The sequence below is a fragment of the Zootoca vivipara genome, chromosome 12, assembly GCF_963506605.1.
Source record: "Zootoca vivipara chromosome 12, rZooViv1.1, whole genome shotgun sequence".
Lineage (NCBI taxonomy): Eukaryota > Metazoa > Chordata > Lepidosauria > Squamata > Lacertidae > Zootoca > Zootoca vivipara.
Window position 1 is genome coordinate 52,721,077 of NC_083287.1, and position 21,328 is coordinate 52,742,404.

The 21,328-nt window shown below is 48.0% G+C and overlaps 1 protein-coding gene across 1 annotated transcript in view; it reads left to right on the forward strand.

Moving 5' to 3' along the window:
- LOC118092192 (vasoactive intestinal polypeptide receptor) overlaps positions 1–21,328 on the forward strand; it is a 102,843-nt gene that overhangs the window by 26,621 nt on the left and 54,894 nt on the right. The window contains exon 2 of the mRNA XM_035130008.2: positions 4,905–5,001. Within this exon, the coding sequence (XP_034985899.2) occupies positions 4,905–5,001 (97 nt within the window). The remainder of the gene's footprint in view (positions 1–4,904; positions 5,002–21,328) is intronic.

The following is a 21,328-nucleotide window of genomic DNA, read 5'->3' on the forward strand; positions in this document are numbered from 1 at the left end:
CGGACATGATGGTCTCCCATACTATACTTTCTTCTGCTTTCAGTTTATGCCAGCAGAATGAGCTTGCAAAGTTAGTGTGCTCTTTGCCCCTACAGCCTGATTTCTGTGCTCAGATGCGCACAAAACTCAGGATAGTAAGAGGGTGGCGGGTGGGGTATCTCCGTGTTTGGCTTATCCGATGGATGGGGACAAGTAGAGAGAAAGCGGCTGCAAGGAGGAAATAGCCTAGAGCAGGGGTCAGCAAACTTTTTCAGTAGGGGCCTGTCCACTGTCCCTCAGACCTTGTCGGGGGCTGAACTATATTTTGAAGGGGTGGAAATGAATGAATTCCTATGCCCCACAAATAACCCAGAGATGCATTTTAAATAAAATGACACATTCTACTCATGTAGGGCCGGATTGAGAAGGCGATTGGGCCGGATCTGGCCCCCAGGCCTATTTTTTTATTTTATTTTAAGTTGTGCCAGAATGTAGGTGGGAATGTGCGTTTCAATGTGCATCAGAATGTGCCCTGCGATGTATTGGCTTAGGCATTGGAACCTATTGGTATTGGCTTGGGCATTGGAACCTATCCGGCTATATCTGACTCCAACCCGTGTGTTGGAGTCTGGGAGAAATTAACCACCGGTAAGGAGCCCAGTGATGTACATCTACCGAAACTCCTCCTGTGGCCACCGATAGGGCGGGCCTTACGGCCCTGACCTCTCCAGGCTCCGCCCCCAAGCTCCGCCCCCGGAATCCTTTAGCGGAATTACTTCTCCATTTGCTGGCAGGTGATGACGTAACCTGCCCCCCTTCTTATTTTTAGGCAAATTTCCAATGCCTACCGCCCAACCAAAAGTTGTGACGGATTGCTACGAGGTAGGCGAAAAAACCATCTTGGCCAGGGGTCCCCAGACTTACCCGCCTTTGGGCCGGTGGCCGCCGCGCCGATCGCGCGGCGGGCCGGAGGGCGGGGGAGTGCGCACGCAGTGGGCCGGAGGGTGGGGGAGTGCACGCCAGTGCGCATGCACAAACCCATTTACTGGCGCGGTGGCGCGCTTCCAGGCCAGAAAAATCGCCGAAAATTGTTTGTGCGCATGCGTATGGGCCTTCCCCGACCTGGAGGTGCACCTCCCCCGACCCGGAAGTGACCTCTTCTGGGTCGGGAGAGGCCCATACGCATGCGCAGAAACGATTTGCGACGATTTTTTTCAGATCTGGAAGCGCGCCGTCGCGCAGCGCGCCGCAAGAGCGGGCGGCGGCAGCGGGTGGTGGGGGTCGTCGCGGGCCGGATTGGGAGGCCAATTGGGCCGCATCTGGCCCGTGGGCCATAGTCTGGGGACCCCTGATCTTGGCTAATCCAAGTGGGAAAAGTTCTACCAGCCCCCTGGCCAACCAGGCGACCAACCGAAGTCCATAGCAGCGTCAGCCTACCTAAAGGGTGGGTGACGACTTGTGCTGGCGAGCAGGGGCAAAGAGGCCGGGTTCCCGCCTCCGGGCTGCTTAAAAGGGGACAAGCCCCACCCCCGGCCGACCTCATTGGTCGGCTCGGGGCTGCCAGAGGCGGGAACGGCCGGTCACGAGGGGGCTGAGCTCGCGAGAGTTTGTCGGGCCTGCCCACAACACCACCTCCGTCGCAGGTGCGGAAGTGGCTTTTTCCAAGGTGCATTGGGATGCAAAAACCAATCTGTGTGTGGAATTCCTGATCTAGACACGCACAAAAACATTGCTGACCTGCATGGATCTCCTTATCTGGATTGGAGCAACAGGTCTCTTGTATCATATCAAGAGTCTATTTTGCCCAAATTTCTTAGCACCAAGAGTATTGCCAGCAGTCTCCTCCAGGAAATATCACTTGAGCCCAGGAATAACACTTGGCAATGCTTGCTTCTCGGTCTTTTCTGCAAATCCGGTCTGGTTTTTCCATTCAGATTGAGCATTGCACAGGTCTTTCATTTATGTAAATCATTCCGAAAGTAGGTAAAGCGCCGGCATCGGCTTAAAAACCCTTCTTCCCTGAAGACATAATATAAAAACGCAGGAGCAGTCTGTTAAAATCCTCGAGATTCTGTTTGACGTGGGTAGTCCTAACCTCCCCTTTTCCGTCCATATAAGGGAGCTTCTCAATCTTTCATTTTTAAAATTTTATTTACCGTACAGCCTTTTGGAGCTCTCAAGGCAGTTTGCAGCGTGATGTACTTAAAATGCTAAGATCAAAGCTGAAGGAAAGTGAAAAGAGGCCTGGGGATAATATCACCTGAAACGAGCCACAGCATCAGTGATGTTTTGTAGAATAACATCAGTGCTTTTTTTCTGGGGGTATTAAAGGTATGCAGCTCCGGAACCTTGTTTTTTTTTCTTTAGGAGAAGCACTGGTTAAAAGTGTGGCACTTACTGTAAGAACTGTATCATGGGCGTAGGCAGGGGGGCAGGAGGAGGCAATTGCCCCCCCCCTAGAAGCAGGGCCGCTGGCCGGCCTGCTCCGCTGCCCGCCCGGTGCCGTCTCCCTTCTCCCTGGCTGGCTGTGGGGCGGGTGGAGGGAAAGCCCCAGAGCCGCGCAAAGCGTTTGGCTCCAATCCCCTCCTCCCCCTCCGCGATCGCCGGGGTGGGTGGAGGGAAAGCTGGCAAGGGAGAAGGGAGCTTTCCTTGCCCCGCTGTGGCCCCTCCCCCTCCCCCGCCCCTTGGCCCCGCCCCTTGCCCCCCTAATTTTCATCCTGGCTATGCCCCTGAACTGTATGGTGAGTACCAGCATCCCCGTGCCCCGTGCATGCTACACCACTGCTTATGGGCTTATCCACATTTAGGTTTCCTCTGATCTTTCCAGGAAAAGGATTCTTGTACTGTAGGGGGTTGGATTTTATGACCCTTGGGTTCCCTTCCAACTCTAGGATTCTGTGATTCTAGGTCCGTGCTTTTCGGCTCCATGTCCGAGCACCCTTTCTTTCTTTCTTTCTTTCTTTCTTTCTTTCTTTCTTTCTTTCTTTCTTTCTTTCTTTCTTTCTTTCTTTCTTTCTTTCCTCCGGTGCTTTCCTCACAATAACATGCTCTTTTCCCGCCCAGGTTCAATTCCTTTCTTAAAAAAACTTTATTGCAAAACAATTTACATATAACAATACGGACAAAAAAAGCCAATGTCTCAATGACAACTAAACATTAACTAACAACACATCGTCTAACATCACACACACTTTTGACTTCCGATTCACCTCATTGTGCTTTCTACATATTCTTAGGACCCCAGACCGTTATGTCCAGTCACGAACGACTCTAGGGTTGCAGTGCTCATCTCGCTTTATGGGCAGAGGGAGCCGGCGTTTGTCCACAGACAGCTTCCAGGTCATAACTAAACCGCTTCTGGCAAGCCAGAGCAGCGCACGGAAATGCCGTTTACCTTCCCGCCGGAGCAGTACCTATTTATCTACTTCACTTGGACGTGCTTTCGAACTGCTAGGTTGGCAGGAGCTGGGACCAAACAATGGGAGCTCACCCTGTTGCAGGGATTCAAACCGCCGACCTTCTGATCAGCAAGCCCTAGGCTCAGTGGTTTAGAATATGTAACAGATATAACAGGAAATACATATTCTTAACCTTTACGCATTTCCTGTTATATCTGTTACATATCCAGAAAAATTTCTACATTTATAGTTTTCCTTAATATTCAAGATTTAATCTAGACCTGTCAGGAGATTTGCATTTTCACAATATTGTTTTAGATCTTCTTTAAATATTATCCATTCTTTACACACTTTCTGGTTTGAGTTTCCTCTTATTCTCCCAGGCATTTTTGCAAGTTCCAGGTATTCTATCATCTTCACCTGCCAGTCAAACTTTGTAGGAATTGAGCCACATTTCCAGTTTTTTGCCACTAAAATTCTAGCCGCCGTAGTTGCATACGTAAAGATGGTTCTAAAGTTTTTTTGGATTTCAGTGGACATAATGCCTAACGAAAAGGTTTCAGGGTTGTTGTTTTTTGGAAGGAGAATTTTAAGATCTTTGGGAGTTCGTTGTATATTATAACATGCTCTTTAAACATGCTCCCAGGACATTTTATACAAGATCTCAAAGCAGCTGTTTTATTACAGAAAATTTTCAGAAACAGACAAGAAAGAGAAATTTCTGAATTGGGACTCATTACCAAGCTTAAAACCACGGAGCCACCTGGGATGAACAGAGATATCGGATTCTTATCTCATTATGCATGATCTAGCTTTCTTTTGTGCCTCATTATGCATGATCTAGTTTTCTTTTGTGCCTTGCTTCCCCCCCCCCCAGGACCAATTGCAGTCATCATCAGTCGTTAACAGCCATCAACAGGTTCACCACTCCTATCAGCCCATCACCCATTCCCACCCCCACCCTCTGAATATACATAAGGTTCTGGTTGATTCTGTTTCAGTGTATCTGATGAAGTGTGCATGCACACGAAAGCTCATACCAAAATAAAAACTTAGTTGGTCTTTAAGGTGCTACTGAAGGAATTTTTTTATTATGCTCTTTAAAGCTCATTTGGAGCAAATGTCCACTGAAAACCCAAATTCACATTTGCTCTGATTGAGTGCTTAAAAAGTGGGGGTTTGCGGGGAAAGCTGTGGGGTGGGGATCCCCACTCAGACATGGAGCTTTTAAGTGCAGGCCTGCGCCTGGATAGGGTGGGGCAAAAGTTAACTGTGTGAATGTGTGAACATAGCAGTTCCTGTGTCTAGGCCAAGGTGCTGGGTCAGTTAAGGTCAGCTCCAGTACGGTGTGTCTTTTTTATATGATCCTGCTGTTTTAACACAGGAGTTTTATTGTGAGTGTTTAATTTTTCTGACAGTAGCTGCCCTGAGAATTTTTTTAATGGAAGGACAGCTCGTTTTAAACAAACAGACTCAATCCGTGAATGGGGGTAAAAAAATCTCTTTTTCTCTCTGGCCTTCCTGCAGGTGTTGAGCACGTCTTCTGAATGTTCCCTCATGCTGCTCATCGAATCCGAGCGGGACAAATGTTTTGAGCGCCCAGACTTTGATAACCAAACTTTAGGTAAGAATGGGGATTTTTTAATTTTAAACAACCCTTCTGTGCTTTCTGTGCCTCCTCCCTGACTCAATCTGGTTTGTTTGTTTGTTTGTTTGTTTGTTGATTTAATCTGTTGCATTTCTATCCCAACTTTTTCTCCAAGGAGCTCAAAAGTGGCGTAAACGGATCTCTCCCCCCGCCCACCCACCTTCCTCATTTTTTTCCCTGGCAGCCCTGTGTGGTTCCTTTTGGAAGGAGGTCGCTGGAGGCTTAGAGGGGTGTTTTGTAACCATTTGGGTTTATTTGCGAATACACAGGCAGAAGCGCATCTTAAGCAGACACCCAAAGCCCATGTCAGACCTTGGGAGAGAGAGGTAGCACTCTGAAAAACCGCTAGTCGAAAACTCAAGTCATCTGAGTCTTAAAGGTAAAGGGAGAGGGAGCCGGCGTACCGTTTCCAGGTCATGTGGCCAGCATGACTAAGCCGCTTCTGGCTAGCCAGAGCAGCACACGGAAACGCCATTTACCTTCCCGCCAGAGCGATACCTATTTCTCTACTTGCACTTTGACGTGCTTTCGAACTGCTAGGTTGGCAGGAGCAGGGACCGAGCAGCTCTGTCGTGGGGATTCGAACCGCTGACCTTCTGATCCGCAAGCCCTAGGCTCTGTGGTTTAGACCACAGTGCCACCCTTCTGAGTCTCGTTGTTGTTATTTAGTCGTGTCCAACTCTTCGTGACCCCCATGGACCAGAGCACGCCAGGCACTCCTGTCTTCCACTGCCTCCCGCAGTTTGGTCAGACTCATGTTCGTAGCTTCGAGAACACTGTCCAACCATCTCGTCCTCTGTCGTCCCCTTCTCCTTGTGCCCTCCATCTTTCTGAGTCTTAGTCTCACTCAAACAGCAATCCATTGTCTGCTTTCGCCCCATTCAGAAGACTTAAAGAGGAGGTCTAGCACTTAGTTTCCATGGAAACTCATCACCTATAGCTTCACTAACAAAAGGATGCTCCTGACCAAAGGCTAGGCAGTAGTTTGGCCGATTATAAGCAATTGTTCTGGTCCTATTAACTCTCTCCTGCCCAAACCTGCAATAGCATTACAGTGGTACCTCGCAAGACGAATGCCCTGCAAGACGATTTTTTCGCAAGACGAATGCGTCTCGCGATCTGATAGTGACTCGCAAGACGAATTCGTGTTGCAAAAAAATTCATCTTGCGAATCACAGTTTCCCATAGGAATGCATTGAAATTTAATTAATGTGTTCCTGTCGGCAAAAAAAGAAATTTCAATGCATTCCTATGGGAAACCGCGATTCGCAAGACGAATTTTTCGCAAAATGAATTGACTCACGGAACGAATTAAATTTGTCTTGCGAGGCACCACTGTATTAGGCTAAAGAGCCGGACCAAGAACAGGAAAACTACAAAAACACCTCGTTCTAACTGAGGTGGTCAGTTGATGTCCCACACGAATCCTCCACAATATAGAAAACAAGCATGTCAGAAGGAAATTATTCTCTGCCTGGCTTGTCTTCTCTGCATAGAGGAATTTTTATTTTTATTTTTACTGCAGTCTGAAGTGGCACATCCCAGATATAGCTTTGCCACCTCACTGAGAACTAGCCCCTTGAGGGGCTTTAATGTCCCTCTGGCTGAAAATGGCTGCCGCAGCCCGGTTTTGAAATCCAGGATGGAGGTTCAGGAGAGGCTGGGCCCCAGGTGTGAGCTCCGCAGACAGAGGGGGCTTTTCAGGTCCAATTGTTGAGGCAGGTGTGTTTAACTTGCCGTCCCCATGTTCCCCTTCGGAGTCACCGAACGAGTTATTTCTGTTTAAAGGAGGCTTAAGGAACGGGGCAGGTTTGAACGCGGTGTAAACAAACGGCTCTGTGGGTTGGCGTGAGCTGACAGAGAGGCATTCACCCTTTCTTTTAGTGCAGAGATTCTTTTTCACTTTCTGAATTTAGCAGCCTGACAGGCCAGCCTTAGGAATACATCTTTCCAAAACACTCTCCAGATCTGGTCTTCCCTTGTGTCGTGTCTGGAGAGAGTTGGGAAGGGGGAATTGGGACCAACGAGCAATTCTCCCTCCCAAAAAAAGGATAAAAAATGTTCTCACCCAGGAATCTCTTTGACCCTGAGGCTGGCTATTGGTCCACCTAGCCCAGTCTTCTTCAATCTTGGGTCCCCAGTTGTTGGACTACATCTCCCATCATCCACAGTCATCTTAGCCAGGTGGTCCAACATGATGGGAGTTGTAGTCCAACACCTGGGGTCTAACGCTGTTGCAGCCCAGTGTTACCTCCTCCTTCATCAAGATCTCATGCGAAGGGCTTCCTCAGATCCAAACGAGGTCATTCAGAATCCAAAGCAAATGCTCAACTTTGGGATGGATGGACTAGTCCAGGGGTCAGCAAACATTTTCAGCAGGGGCCTGGGCCACTGTCCATAGTGGTCAACCCTCCCCTTTTTTTGGCAGGAAACTCCCTTATTCCAAGCCACAGCTGGCAGCCTTCCCTTTTTTTGCTGGAAATTCCCTTTTCCAGCACCGTTTCCCGCTGCTATCCTGGATTGTTAGATATACAGTCATACCTCGACATCCGAACGCATCGACTTCTGAAGGTTTTGACTTCTTCTGAAGTCGACAACTCCGGAAGTGTTTTCTGGGGGCGCGTCGACACATGTGCCGACTGTGCACTTCGACATCCGAAAACCTCGACTTACGAAGATGGCCGCGGAATGGATCGTCTTCATAAGTCGAGGTATCACTGTACCATGGACTGTCCCCGGGACAGGTGAGGCTGCTGCTGATCCCTTATTTTCAAATCCGAAAGTTGACAGCTATGCCACTGTCCCTCAGACCTTTGGGGGGGGGCTGGACTATAATTTTTTGGGGGGGGAGATGAACGAATTCCTATTCCCCCCCAAATAACCCAGAGATGCGTTTTAAATAAAATGACACATTCTACTCATGTAAAAACACGCGATTCCCGGACCGTCCGCGGGCCGGATTGAGAAGGCGATTGTGCCAGATCCGGCCCCCGGGCCTTGGTTTGCCTACCCAAGGATTAGTCTGTTTCCATCCCATGTAAGCTGCTGCGTTTTCTGCCCATTAAACATGCACACACAAATGCACAATTACGTCGTACACAGTTCCCCACCAAAATGTGCATATATACTGCATTGCAAAAACTAGAGGTGCGCATGCAGTCTTTCTGTGTATATCAGTCAAACTGGAACCACAAATTGGGTCAGTTGTCTTTAAAAAGCCACTCTGCGTAGACGGTACCTACCTAGCAGAACAACGGTCTGACTTTGTATAAGGAAGTTTCCTTTGTTCCTATTTAAAACAGTCCCTTTGGTTGGAAGTCATGAGGGCTGGAATATTATGCTGTTTTTAAAAGAGCAGCTACAGGTCAGTGGTAGAGCATCAGAAGAATTTATTTGTTTACGCTGTTTATAGGGCCCTGGACATCATGGACCATGCGCACAACACAACCCCCTTGTACTTCTGCTGTCCCTTCACAGAATCATAGAAGCTTAGAGTTGGAAGGGACCCTTGGGGTCATCTAGTCCAACCCCCTGTGATGCTGGATTCTCAACTAAAGCATCCCTGGCAGATGCCCAGTCAATCTCTGCTAAAAGCATCCGAGGAAGGAGAGCCACCCTAGGGAGTCTCATCCAGGGCCGTCTCTAGGCCCGGGTCCGGTGCCGCGGGGCACCAGGGCGTCAGTCCACCAGGGGCGCCGCTGCGCCCGCTACACCCGCTGAGAGGCACGGCAGAGGCCGCCCCAGGCGTCCCGGATGCAGCCCTAGGCGCACCTCTCAGCTGTTCAGGCCACTCTCCGGAGGCGCGCGGGCCTGGGGCTGCCTCCGCCGCGCACAGGGGTGTCACAATAGGGGGCGGCCAGGCTGGATGGTGCAGGGCCCTGGTCCCATCCACTCACTGCTGAACAGTTCTGACTGTCAGAAAGATCTTCCCAATGTTGAGTCGCAATCTCCTTCCTTGTAACTTGAACCCGTTGCCTTGAGTCCTACCCTCCCTCAGCCTTCTGCAGAGCCCCATGGGGCCTGCCATCCAGGGATCTCCGATCAGCTCCAACATGCCTGTCCTTTGCACCTGCAATGCCCCTTGGCCGTGGCAGCCAGCACGAAAACCCTTGCAGCCCCAAATCTAATAGAACAGCTTTATAGGCAGATACGTGTATTAACTGCTGCAGCCGCTTGCATCCTGTTGTCAGGTGGGAATATCGGTTATTGTTTAAAAAGCAATTCGTTGCCTTTGGCTAATGAAATGAAGGGTGCCTTTTTTAAAAAAAGAAGAAGGAAAGAGTCAAACATAATCAGTACAAACTGAAAAGAACATTGGATTTAGAAGCCCTTTTATCACTTGCATTGATTAAAGGTGATTAATCTGTTTGGACATGTTTGATTAGGCCGCCGACTAGTCATTACTCAAGACCAGCCCTCCGCAATGCCTCATCCATCATTCCTTTACCTCTGGACGCTAAATATACAAGCTGTTTCCTTCTATGAAGCAGGAAGAGCTGGCTGCGGTGGGTGGCTTGCAGAAACCATAGGTTTGGCTCAGTTTATTGCTAAGGGCGAAGACAGGTGAAAATGTTTAGGCGTGGCAGTTTGGTGGTACTGTTACTGCCCTCCAAGTAAACTTGTCGCCTGTGCCTCGCAGTGAGTGCTAGCTGCAGAATCCGTGCTCCTTCAAATGTTCTTGGATTCCAACTCTCAATGACCCCAGTCAGCACAGCCAATAATCTGGAAATGTAGTTCATCAGGACGTGGAAAGCTGCAGAGTCCGGTTCCCCGTGCTGAAAAGGAAGTCGGCTACTGGGGTTTTCAGCTGCCATTTTAAAATGTGCTGTATTAGAGGAAATGGTTTGTTTAAAAAAAGCATTTATGAGAGAATATGGTGTGGGCACCCTCTGTCCTCAGATACTGACTGAAGCGGAGATGGCCAACATGGTGCTTTCAAAGCATTGTAAGAACTACGGTTCCCATCAGCCCCATTTAGCAGGTCATGCATGTTGGGAGCTGTAGTCCAGTGGTAAATGGCGTAATGGTTAGAATGTTGGACTGTGAACTGGAAGACCAGGGGCAACAGAAAACAAGCTTGATCCATCTTCCATGTGACTGCCCTTCAGATATTTGAAGACGACTACCCTATATCTCAGGGACCCAGGTGGCGCTGTGGGTTAAACCACAGAGTCTAGGGCTTGCTGATCAGAAGGTCAGATGTTCGAATCCCTGCGACAGGGTGAGCTCCCGTTGCTCGGTCCCAGCTCCTGCCCACCTAGCAGTTCGAAAGCACGTCAAAGTGCAAGTAGATAAATAGGGACCGCTCCGGCGGGAAGGTAAACGGCGTTTCCGTGTGCTGCTCTGGTTCACCAGAAGCAGCTTTGTCATGCTGGCCACATGACCTGGAAGCTGTCTGTGGACAAACGCCGGCTCCCTCGGCCTATAGAGCGAGATGAGCACCGCAACCCCAGAGTCGGACACGCCTGAACCTGATGGTCAGGGGCCCCTTTACCTTTACCTTTTACCCTATCTCTCACTCAGTCTTCTCTTCTCCAGGCTAAGCATTCCCAACTCCCTCAACTGTTCCACATAAGGCTTCAAGACCTTGGTTGCCCTCCTCTGCACACATTCCAGCTTGTCAATATCCCCTCTTGAACTGTGGTGGCCAGAACTGGACACAGTACTCCAAATACTGGCAGAAGAGAGCAGTATTATTACTTCCCGCTATGCTCCTGTTGATGCAGCCTAGAATAGCATTATTGGGGGGGAGGTATCAAAGCCAGATAAACAATTTGGCAGCTATATATCCACATGGGTTTAATCTGATTATCTCATTATAGCTAATCAATTTCCTTCCTACCTAATCACTCATTATGTTAATACACACACACACTTTGTTGTTGTTGTTTAGTCGTCTAGTTGTGTCCAACTCTTTGTGACTCCATGGACCAGAGCACGCCAGGCACTCCTGTCTTCCACTGCCTCCCACAGTTTGGTCAGACTCATATTCGTAGCTTTGAGAACACTGTCCAACCATCTCATCCTCTGTCATCCCCTTCTCCTTGTGCCCTCCATCTTTCCCAACATCAGGATCTTTTCCAGGGAGTCTTCTCTTCTCATGAGGTGGCCAAAGTATTGGAGCCTCAGCTTCAGGATCTGTCCTTCCAGTGAGCACTCAGGGCCGATTTCCTTCAGAATGGATAGGTTTGATCTTCTTGCAGTCCATGGGACTCTCAAGAGTCTCCTCCAGCACCATAATTCAAAAGCATCCATTCTTTGGTGATCAGCCTTCTTTATGGTCCAGCTCTCACTTCCATACATCACTACTGGGGAAACCATAGCTTTAACTATACGGACCTTTGCTGGCAAGGTGATGTCTCTACTTTTTAAGATGCTGTCTAGGTTTGTCATTGCTTTTCTCCCAGGAAGCAGGCATCTTTTAATTTTGGGACTGCTGTCACCATCTGCAATGATCATGGAGCCCAAGAAAGTAAAATCTCCCACTGCCTCCATTTCTTCCCCTTCTATTTGCCAGGAGGTGATGGGACCAGTGGCCATGATCTTAGTTTTTTTTTAATGTTGAGCTTCAGGCCATATCTTGTGCTCTCCTCTTTCACCCTCATTAAAAGGTTCTTTAATTCTTCTTACACACAAATCATAACAAGCTTTTTCAATTTGCTGGGCTGCCGGCTGTTCAGGCAAAGTGTTCCCGGGCTCTGCATCTTTCCATAAGCACAAAACCACCCAGTCTGGCACAGAGGAGTAAAGTGGAGAGAACGGATCAGAAAGCAACCCGGTCTGGTTCTTTGAAAGCCTTAGTAGCCCTGATTGCTTTTAAAAAAATGGATGAAGAGAAACCTCTAGGGGGGTGAATATTAGACCAATCAGGACAATCAGTGCAGCTCAGGAGAAGCGAAAGGAATTGGGGGCGCGAGGTGGGGTGAGTCACAAATGGAGCAAATGGGAGCACAGTTTCTTTTTCCTAATGGGTCCATTGCCATAGCTTCTCAGCACTGCTCCTACAGTAGTGAGGCGGTAGAACCAGCTGGTTCCGAAGGCTTGTGATTTTCTCATTAAAACTTTAAGGGGGTGGAGAGCTGCCAAGGATGTTTTATGACAGTGTTGTGGAATAGAGTTGTCAAGCAGGGACATTGGCAGTGCTCAAGGGCACGAGCCGCCAGGCAGGATCTAACAGATTCCCATTCACCACTGAATCATAGAATCACAGAATTGTAGAGCTGGAAAGGATCCCCAAGGGTCCTCTAGTCCAACCCCCTGCACTGCAGGAATCTTTTGCCCAATGTGGACCTTGAACCCATGACCCAGAGATTAAGAGTCTTGTGCTCTACCAACTGAGCCATCCTCCTGCAAATCTCAATAAATGGTCATTGCTTTATTCCAAGATGCATTCTCGGTAGTTTTCTTCCTTGGTCTTCTCACCTCATGTATTCGATAAACGGTTGCCAGGTATTATAAAAAGAGAAAGGATTAGATTTTCCTTGGGCTGCTCTGAGTTAACATGTTAGCTTTCCAACTCATGCTACTCTCCAGCCTTGAGCACGCCATGATTCAGTATTCAAACCTTCTGCTGATTTCTGGCATCTGGCATAGTGGCGTAGCAATGGGGAGGGGAGGGGGGGCGGTGCACCCCAGGTTCCATGTCTGCAGGGGTGACAAGAAGAGGATCCTGGCGCCAGTGGCAAACTGCTAAGTACAGCGCACGTGCGGCGTCGCACGCATGCACTGTACATAGCAACATCGCACATGCACTGTGTAGCGGTTTGCAGGCGGTGCCACTCTAGCGCCGTATGGACAGTGTCAGGATCCCTCCATTGCTGCTACAGCCATGAATGGAGGGTACCCCTTTCGCGGCTGCAGCTGCGAGCAGAGGATCCCGGCACCGTCAGTACGGCACTGGAGCAGCACAGCCGGCAAACCGCTATGTACAGCGCATGTGTGGCGTTGCTACATACGGCGCATGCGTCGTACGTAGCGACACCACCCGTGCGCCCTACGTAGTGACGCCCGCCTCGGGTGTCACGGCGCCTTCCTTCGCCCCTGATCTGGCTATCTCTAACAGTGCAAGAAGGCTAAAAGATCTTTATCAGTCATCTTTTGGTTAGGATAATCCCAAATCACCAATAATGGAAGTGCAGGGGAAATGCTAGCCAACACATTGTAGACTGAACCTATTTCAATGGAAACCTTAGACCAGAAAGACCGAATAACATTACAGTTCCATTTTCAATCCCTTGCCTAGTCGTCTCTAATGTGGAATTCACTTTTTTCACAGCTGTCGCACTCTGGCATGACATATTCATCAAACTTTATTCACTGCAGCACATGAGAGAGGCTCTTTCTCCCCAAGCTGTAACACACAGCGAATGTGTATAAATCCAAAACATTTGATCATTTACTTCTGACAATGATTTGCAGAAATATATTCTTGAAAGAGTCTTGTCTTGGAGATCCATCCCAGCAAAGATTACTTTGTTGTGATTTCCTTTCTGTCAGTCTTTGTTGAAAACGCACCACGTGGCGCCTTTCAGGCGGGGGGATTTAGCGAAGCACAGGAAAATGTTAAAATAATAATAATAATAAAAGCTGCCAAGGAAGGTTAATGAGTTTCCAAATGCGGCATCTGTTCTATTCTTCAGCTTGTAGTGCGGCAAGATAAGAAATTAATTAATGCATCCTTTTGCTTCCTCCGAGAGGGTAAATTCTCGCCCTTTCGGTCTGGATGACGGCAAAACCGCCTGCTGGGGAACCAAAAAATTAATCTTTGAAACTTCTGTGGAAGTTGCATTTGAAGTTCAGAAATGCCATTTCCAGAACCTAGAACTTTTAAAGGAAGGAAGGAAGGAAGGAAGGAAGGAAGGAAGGAAAGAAAGAAAGAAAGAAAGAAAGAAAGAAAGAAAGAAAGAAAGAAAGAAAGAAAGAAAGAAAGAAAGAAAGAAAGAAAGAAAGAAAGCTATTAAATAAAAGTTTCTATATTTGGAGTCAGATCCTGAAGATACAGAGCCTTCACTATGCAGGTAACTTGCATCTTATAGGAGGGTTTGATTCCAGGGTCCACACATAAATGCAAAAATGCATGAAGGCAGGAAACGCCCCCCCCATCACTCCCCCACATAAGGTGGAGGGCTGCTTGCCTGGCTTTGGGAAGGCAGAATCCCAGAGCCCTCCTTCCACCTTCACAAAGTCCAATAAGTGAGGCACTAAGCCAGGCATCCCCAAACTCAGCCTGTTTTGGGAATATAACTCCCAACATCCCTAGCTAACAGGACCAGTGGTCAGGGATGGTGGGAATTGTAGTCCCAAACCCATCTGGAGGGCCGAGTTTAGGGGTGTCTGCACTAAGCCCTCAGCCTTCCCAGCGCCAAGTAAGCCTGTGATCACAGCCGTGTGCAGGGGAGAGGGGTAAAGAATTGGGGAGTGGTGATTGGTCGGTTTCCTCTGCTCAGCATTTATTTATTTATTCCCCCCCCCATCACATACACACACACGTGCAAAGCTGCGATCACGTAAGGCTGGTAAGCGAAAGATGTGAGTTACCCGTAGTTACACCTGTTGGAAATTAACGGGGGGGGTACCAGTTAATCCTGAGTGCTGGAGTGGGGAAACTGCAAAAGAAAAGAAAAAATGGCAGACTGCCTGAATTCAAAAAGTACATGGAGTTTGGGGCCAAAAGAGCCCCCAACAGAGTTTTATACAGAAGTACGTGCAATGTTTGCAAAGCACGGTAAAATACAAGTTGTTAGACCTTTGCCTGTCCTGGTATTAAGTGCTCGCAATTGTGCTTCCCCGCCTCTACCCCTCTCGGTGTAAATAAACCACAACCTTAAGTAAGTTTAAATGCTTTACTTACAGCAGGGGCGGCCAATTCCCGAGAGAATGCAATCTACTTTCAGAATTAAAATCTGGCAGTGACTACGCCTGCTTTTTTGGGGGGGAGCCCCGTTTTTTAGGGGTTTGGGTCAATGCTTTTTAGCTTTTTTAGAGAGAGGGAATGCCCCATTTTAAGCCCCTTTTATTGGGGTTCAGGGTGGAAAGTTCCATTTTGGGGGGTTCTGGGAAAATTTAAGGGGGAAGGGGATTAGTCTCTCACCAAAAGATCACTGTGAAAGGAATCTGCCTCACAGCAAAAACTCCATCTTCTGTTCCAAAGATCAGGAGAAAATGCAGGGAGGGGAGAGGGAGCGGGGCCGGGTGCTATTAGGTAAAAGCAAAGGAAAAGGAGACGGCGATCGACAGCAATCGAGTGGAACCTCCCAGGGATCGACCAGTCGATCCTGATCGACCTGTTGGACGTCCCTGACTTACAGGAATCAGAGATCTCACTCATGTATCATTCGACACTGCAGCAGAAACAACACAGGCAAGGTTTTATTGGTTACAAAATATGGACGTTGGTCTCAAACATGCGGTCTGAGAAGTCTGCTCTGTTACATGGTTCAAAGAGAAGATGGGGTGGGACAGGAAACAACCCTTACTTACTTCCTCTCCAAAGGTGAGGGGGGGCATGACCTAACCAAGCCTTTTCTAACAAGTCACAGCAATTTACAGCTGCCTGGTCCTTAACCCCTTCATTTATTAACTAGCATAGGCGCGCATTGTTAGGGTTGAATTGAAAATCTCCCACAATACCAGCAGAGAGCATAATATATAGCAAAATGTCCGGCACAATTTTAATTACCGGCTGATTTTGTTTGGCTGTTACCACTTCTCCCTGACAAGCAAACTTAGCAAAACATATCTCACTTCCTTCCCCATTTTTCCACCTAGTTGCTTTGTTTTGCAACCTCGTTCCAGAAAAGCATGACATTTTGTTTTCCTGGTGGCTGCAGCAAAGAACACTTTTTGTCTCTCCGCCGCAAAGGCAGAGGCATGCAAGCCAAAGAGTTTGTTTGACTTGTAGCTGGAGAGAAAAACAGCTGTCCTCTATCTTCTGGGATTAAGCAGCCTTTTAGCAGCAAAATCACCTTGTGCTGTGAAGGAAGAGACATTTTAAATTTGGAACAGCTTCCTCTCCTCTCTCCCACCCCATCTTTAGAAAATAGAATGCAAATATGCTCAGGATTAGCTCTCCTAACAACTGTCGCAACAAACACGAGGATGCAATTGTTGCTGTGATTAACAGCGATGAGTTGGAGTCTTTCGCTGGCTATCCCTCTGCCCCTTTTCGCACTCTTTGTCTTATTTCTTTTGAAGGGTGTTTACTCTGGCTCAGATAGGGGGAACTTTCTTCAGAACGAGGCCCATATTTCCTCATGGGCAAAGGTTAGAGCTGTATAGGCGCAAACACACACTTGTCTCCACCTTCCATCCAGCCAAGCAAGGGTCTCAGGGCACTGGCATGGCTTAGGGATAGGGGATATTGCTCCGTGAGAGTCCTGAGGGCCAGATAGGGTTGCCAGACTCAATAGAGGAGAGGACTTCTGTGCCTTTAATTGCCCTGCTCTCTTTTGAGTCTGGAAACCTTAAAGAGAAACCAGCAGACCCTCTGCTTGGAGATTAAACAAAGGGTCTGCTGGTTTCTCTTTAAGGTTTCCAGACTCAAAAGAGAGCAGGGCAATTAAAGGCACAGAGGTCCTGTCCTCTATTGAGTCTGCCAACCCTAGGGCCAGATAGAAAGGCCTCGGGGGCCATATCTGGAGGTGTACACCTCATTTGTCACCTGTGCAAACCTGGTTGCTGTAACGAAGCAGTGACCTTAATGCAGGCTGGCTGGAGTGCTAGTAATAAATACTTGGGTTTGGCTAGCAACATGCACAATGGCATATAGAGGCCCACAGCTTGGGGGGAGAGCTTCTGCCTCGGATGCAGAAGGTCGCAGGGTCAATCCCTGGCGTCTCTCAGCAAGCCTGGCAGAGATGTCCTGTCTGCAACCCCGGAGATTTATTGTTTATTTGAAGAAGAAAAAATTGCATACCATAATATATATATATCATTTTTAAAAATCTACCCAAGTGGTTTACAGCAATAAAAACATGAAACCATACAGCAAAACTACAAAAGGGCATTTTAAAAGGCATCAATGGTCTGTGGGCTGAGAACACAAGAACAGGCCTTTTCTGCAGTGGTTCCCCATTTGCGGAATGCTGTCCCTATGGAGGTTTGGCTGGTGACTACATTATAAACCTTTAGGTGCCTGGCAAAAATGTTCCTCTTTACCCAGGCCTTTGGCTGATTGACATCCTATGCCCTTTTAAAAGGCGTTGGGGCAGGATTATTGGGTTTTTCTTGGTTTTGTTTTTATTATGTGTTTTGTGTTTTTATATTGTGATTTTATGTTGTAACCGCACTGAGACCTGCAGGTATAGGGCAGTATACAAAATTTAATTAATCATCATCACCATAGAATCTTAAGAGTTGGAAGGGACCCAAGGGTCATCTAGTCTAACCCCCTGCGATGATGGAATCTCATCATAGTAATAATCCTTCAACAACCTGGTGATGTTACTGGACTCCAACTCCCATCGTCCTTGACCAATGCCCGAGCCACCAGGGGAAGTGCGGCACTCAATATTTGGAGGGCACCAGTTGGCGAAGCCTGCTTTGTTTTGTGTTTCATCATTTTGCATTTCCCTCTTGGATCGAACGCCGGGGCGGGGGGAAGAACCTGACACTTGTCTCTTCAGAAGGGGAAGCAGTTGTTGCAACAGCCACTTCACGGAAACATTCCTGGGTCGTTGTTATGCAACCTGATGGATGTGCTGGTCCTCGGCCCAACGAAAATATTTGACTTTTGAGAAAGCTTGTGATTTTGGCTGGGAGATGTTGCCTTACACATACACACACACTTTGCTTGAGCAGTTGAGTTTCTGAGCATCATCTGGACCGCAGGCTTGTTCCTGTTCTGCTTGCCAAAACTTCCCCAGCTATGAGCAGATCCAGCCACCTCCTCCTTGATCTCGGAAACAATCGATAGCCGGATGAGCTGGTCCCAAACAAGAGAGCTATTTATTATGTATTACAAGGAGCAAACCTATATGTGTCGGGTTATTACTGGTGTCCTGTTACGGATTACTGCATGCTCAAATATTGATTGGAAACTTGGATGAGGGTTTGCAAAACTGTTGCCTAGATTTGTACTATCTCAAAGCCTTGAGGTTGGTAGCAATGTTTTCCGGGCGCCTGGGTGACCTTCGGCCAGTCACTGCCTTGCAGCCTGACCTACTTTGCAGGGTTGATGTGGGGATTAAAATGAGGGGGGGGACTGTGTACCACCTTGAACTCCTTCGGGGGAAAGGCGTGATATAAATGTTGCCAGTCAATCAATAACAGAGACCGCTGTCACTTTGCATGCAGAAAATGACCAGAGGGGCAGAGCAAGTTCCCTATGAGAAAAGGTTGGCAATGTTTGGGGTGTTGTGGTTTCGGTTAATGAAAAGTGGGGCAAAGGGCTCAATAGACATGTATAAGCATATGGACAAAGAAAGTGGGTCAGGAGTCTGGCGACGTCATCCAGTGAAGTTTAACAGGCAAAACAAAGCACTCCTCTGTCCTTGGTGCTGACCCTTAAAGCCCTAAATGGCCTCGGTCCAGTATACCTGAAGAAGCGTCTCCACCCCCATCGTTCTGCCCGGACACTGAGGTCCAGTACCGAGGGCCTTCTGGCGGTTCCCTTGTTGCGAGAAGCCAAGTTGCAGAGAACCAGGAAGAGGTCCTTCTCGGTGGTGGCACCCGCCCTGTGGAACACCCTCCCATCAGATGTCAAAGAGAAAAACAGCTACCAGATTTTTAGAAGACATCTGAAGGCAGCCCTGTTTAGGGAGGCTTTTAATGTTTAATAGATTATTTTATTTCATTTTTCTGTTGGAAGCCGCCCAGAGTGGTTGGGGAAACCTATTATTATTATTATTATTACTCCTCTACACAGCACTTCTTGAAACTACGGGACTCATTGCCACAAGATGTAGAGATGGCCACCAACTTGGGTAGCTTTAAAAGAGGATTGGATAAATTTATGGAGTGTGAGGCTATCAATGGCCACTCGTCAGTGCTTTCTGTTTTTGTTTTTGTAAAAGAGAATTAGGTGCTGGGACTTACGTTTTGATTTTAAAAAAAATCCCAGTCACCAGTCTAGCTGCCACATTCTGGATTAGTTGTAGTTTCCAAGTCACTTTCAAAGGTAGCGCCACGTAGAACACATTGTAGTTGTCCAAGCGGGAGATAACCAGAGCATGCACCACTCTGGCGAGACAGTCCACGGGCAGGTAGGGTCTCAGCCTGCATTCCAGATGGAGCTGACAGACAGCTGCCCTAGACACAGAACTGACCTGCACCTCCATGGACAGCTGTGAGTCCAAAATGACTCCCAGGCTGAGCACCTGGTCCTTCTGGGGCACAGTTACCCCATTCAGGACCAGGGAGTCCCCCACACCTACCCACCCTCTGTCCCCCAGAAACAATACTTGTCAGGATTCAACTTCAATCAATTATCCACCATCCATCCTTAACCTCATTAGAAGAGGCCTGCTGGATCAGGCCAATGGCCCATCTTGTCCAGCATCCTGTTCTCACAGTGGCCAACCAGGAGATATCAGATGAGTTGGCAGATGCATTAGAAAGCCCCTCAGTGCATGGGCTGTTCCCTTCTGCCAGCGCGTATTATAAGAGAGGTTTATGGTAGCAAGTCCTCTGCCCAGAAACCATCAAGACCAGGCAAGCACAGATCACTTTGCTTTGGAGCCCTCTGCCCGGCCTGTTGTTTGCACAGGAACTTGGGCGAGTGCGAAACAGGTTCAGCCACAGCGATGTGCACAAGCAGAGTTATTCTAAGAATATAGCGCCAACTCCACTCCCACTAGCAAATAGGAACAAGTCAGGCATTTAAAAATAAGCATGATTGACAACACCGAAAGAAAAGGGTTTCGAAACCAAACAAGAGCTCGCGAGCTTGCATTTAAAGAAATGTCATTAGGGGATGAATATGCGAGCAGGATTTGAACTATGAGCAACAGAAGAACTTAAAGGTAGTGTTGCTAAGATATGAAATAGAAGGCAGGGTGCTGCAGAGGGAGGGAAATCAAAACATCATGGGGAAAGGGGATGGGAAGTTGCCAAAAATAACAAGGGGGAAAAATGTTTACTGTGTATTGAAATGTATGGGTTAAATTTTGGGAAAACTTAATAAAAAATTGAGTTAAAAAGTGCTCTCGAGCTTGCGTCTTATCTTGCATGCATCCAGGCACACAATCCAATTCAATGTCAGAAGGGAAACGACTTGAACAGGAAAGAGAGAGTGAGAGAGAGTTTCCTGGCAGAGCTAGCTGGAAACCGAAGGGGCTTTGAATGGTGTGACTGGGAAAAAGGGGTATGCCTAGCGGTATAACTACTCTATTCCAAACTTAAAAATGGAAAGCATAATGCTGGTGGTCAACAAAAGATGCTTAAAGACTCTCTCAAGGCAAATTTTAAAAAGATGTAGTATAAACACCAACAACTGGGAAACACTGGCCTGCGAGCGCTCCAGTTGGAGAACAGCCTTTACCAAAGGTGTCATGGGCTTTGAAGACGCTCGAACTCAGGACAAAAGGGAGAAAAGTGCCAAGAGGAAGGCATGCTTGGCAAACCCTCACCGTGATCAGCTCCCGCCTGGAAACCAATGTCTCCACTGTGGAAGGACGTGAAGATCCAGAACTGGCCTCCACAGTCACTCACGGACACACCGTTAAGACCGTGTTCATGGAAGACAATTTTATGGGTGATCGAAGAAGAAGAAGAAGAAGAAGAAGGAGGAGGAGGAGGAGGAGGAGGAGGAGGAGGAGGAGGAGGAGGAGGAGGAGGAGGAGGAGGAGGAGAGAAGAAGAAGAAGAAGAAGAAGAAGAAGAAGAAGAAGAAGAAGAAGAAGAAGAAGAAGACGACGACCTTGGGGTTGGACAGGTTGGCCCCCACCAAGGGTCTGCACCCAGGGAGGTGCAAAGATAATGTCTCTCCGCTCTGGCTTGGAGCACAAGGATGGTGTGGGACTGATGCATCTCATTGCTAAGGGCACAAGAGGGCCTAGGTATGCCTCTGCAGAAGAGAGTAGCCAAAACGCATCTTTGGGCAGTGTATGCATTTGAGAAGCATACATAAGAAGTGCATGACTTCCCCCACAGAATCCACGGAAATGTAGTAAAAGGTGCTGGGAATTGTAAATCTGTGAGGGGTAAACTACAGGATTTGGGGGGCAGGGGGAGCAATGCGCTATAAATGTGTTTCAGATGTAGGGTGTGTACACAGCAATCATGATTCCACACATAGTCCTGTCCTCTGTAGTTCAGTAGTTCTGTCCTCTGAGACACTAGTTATCAGCTGGTGGGCCATGACCTGA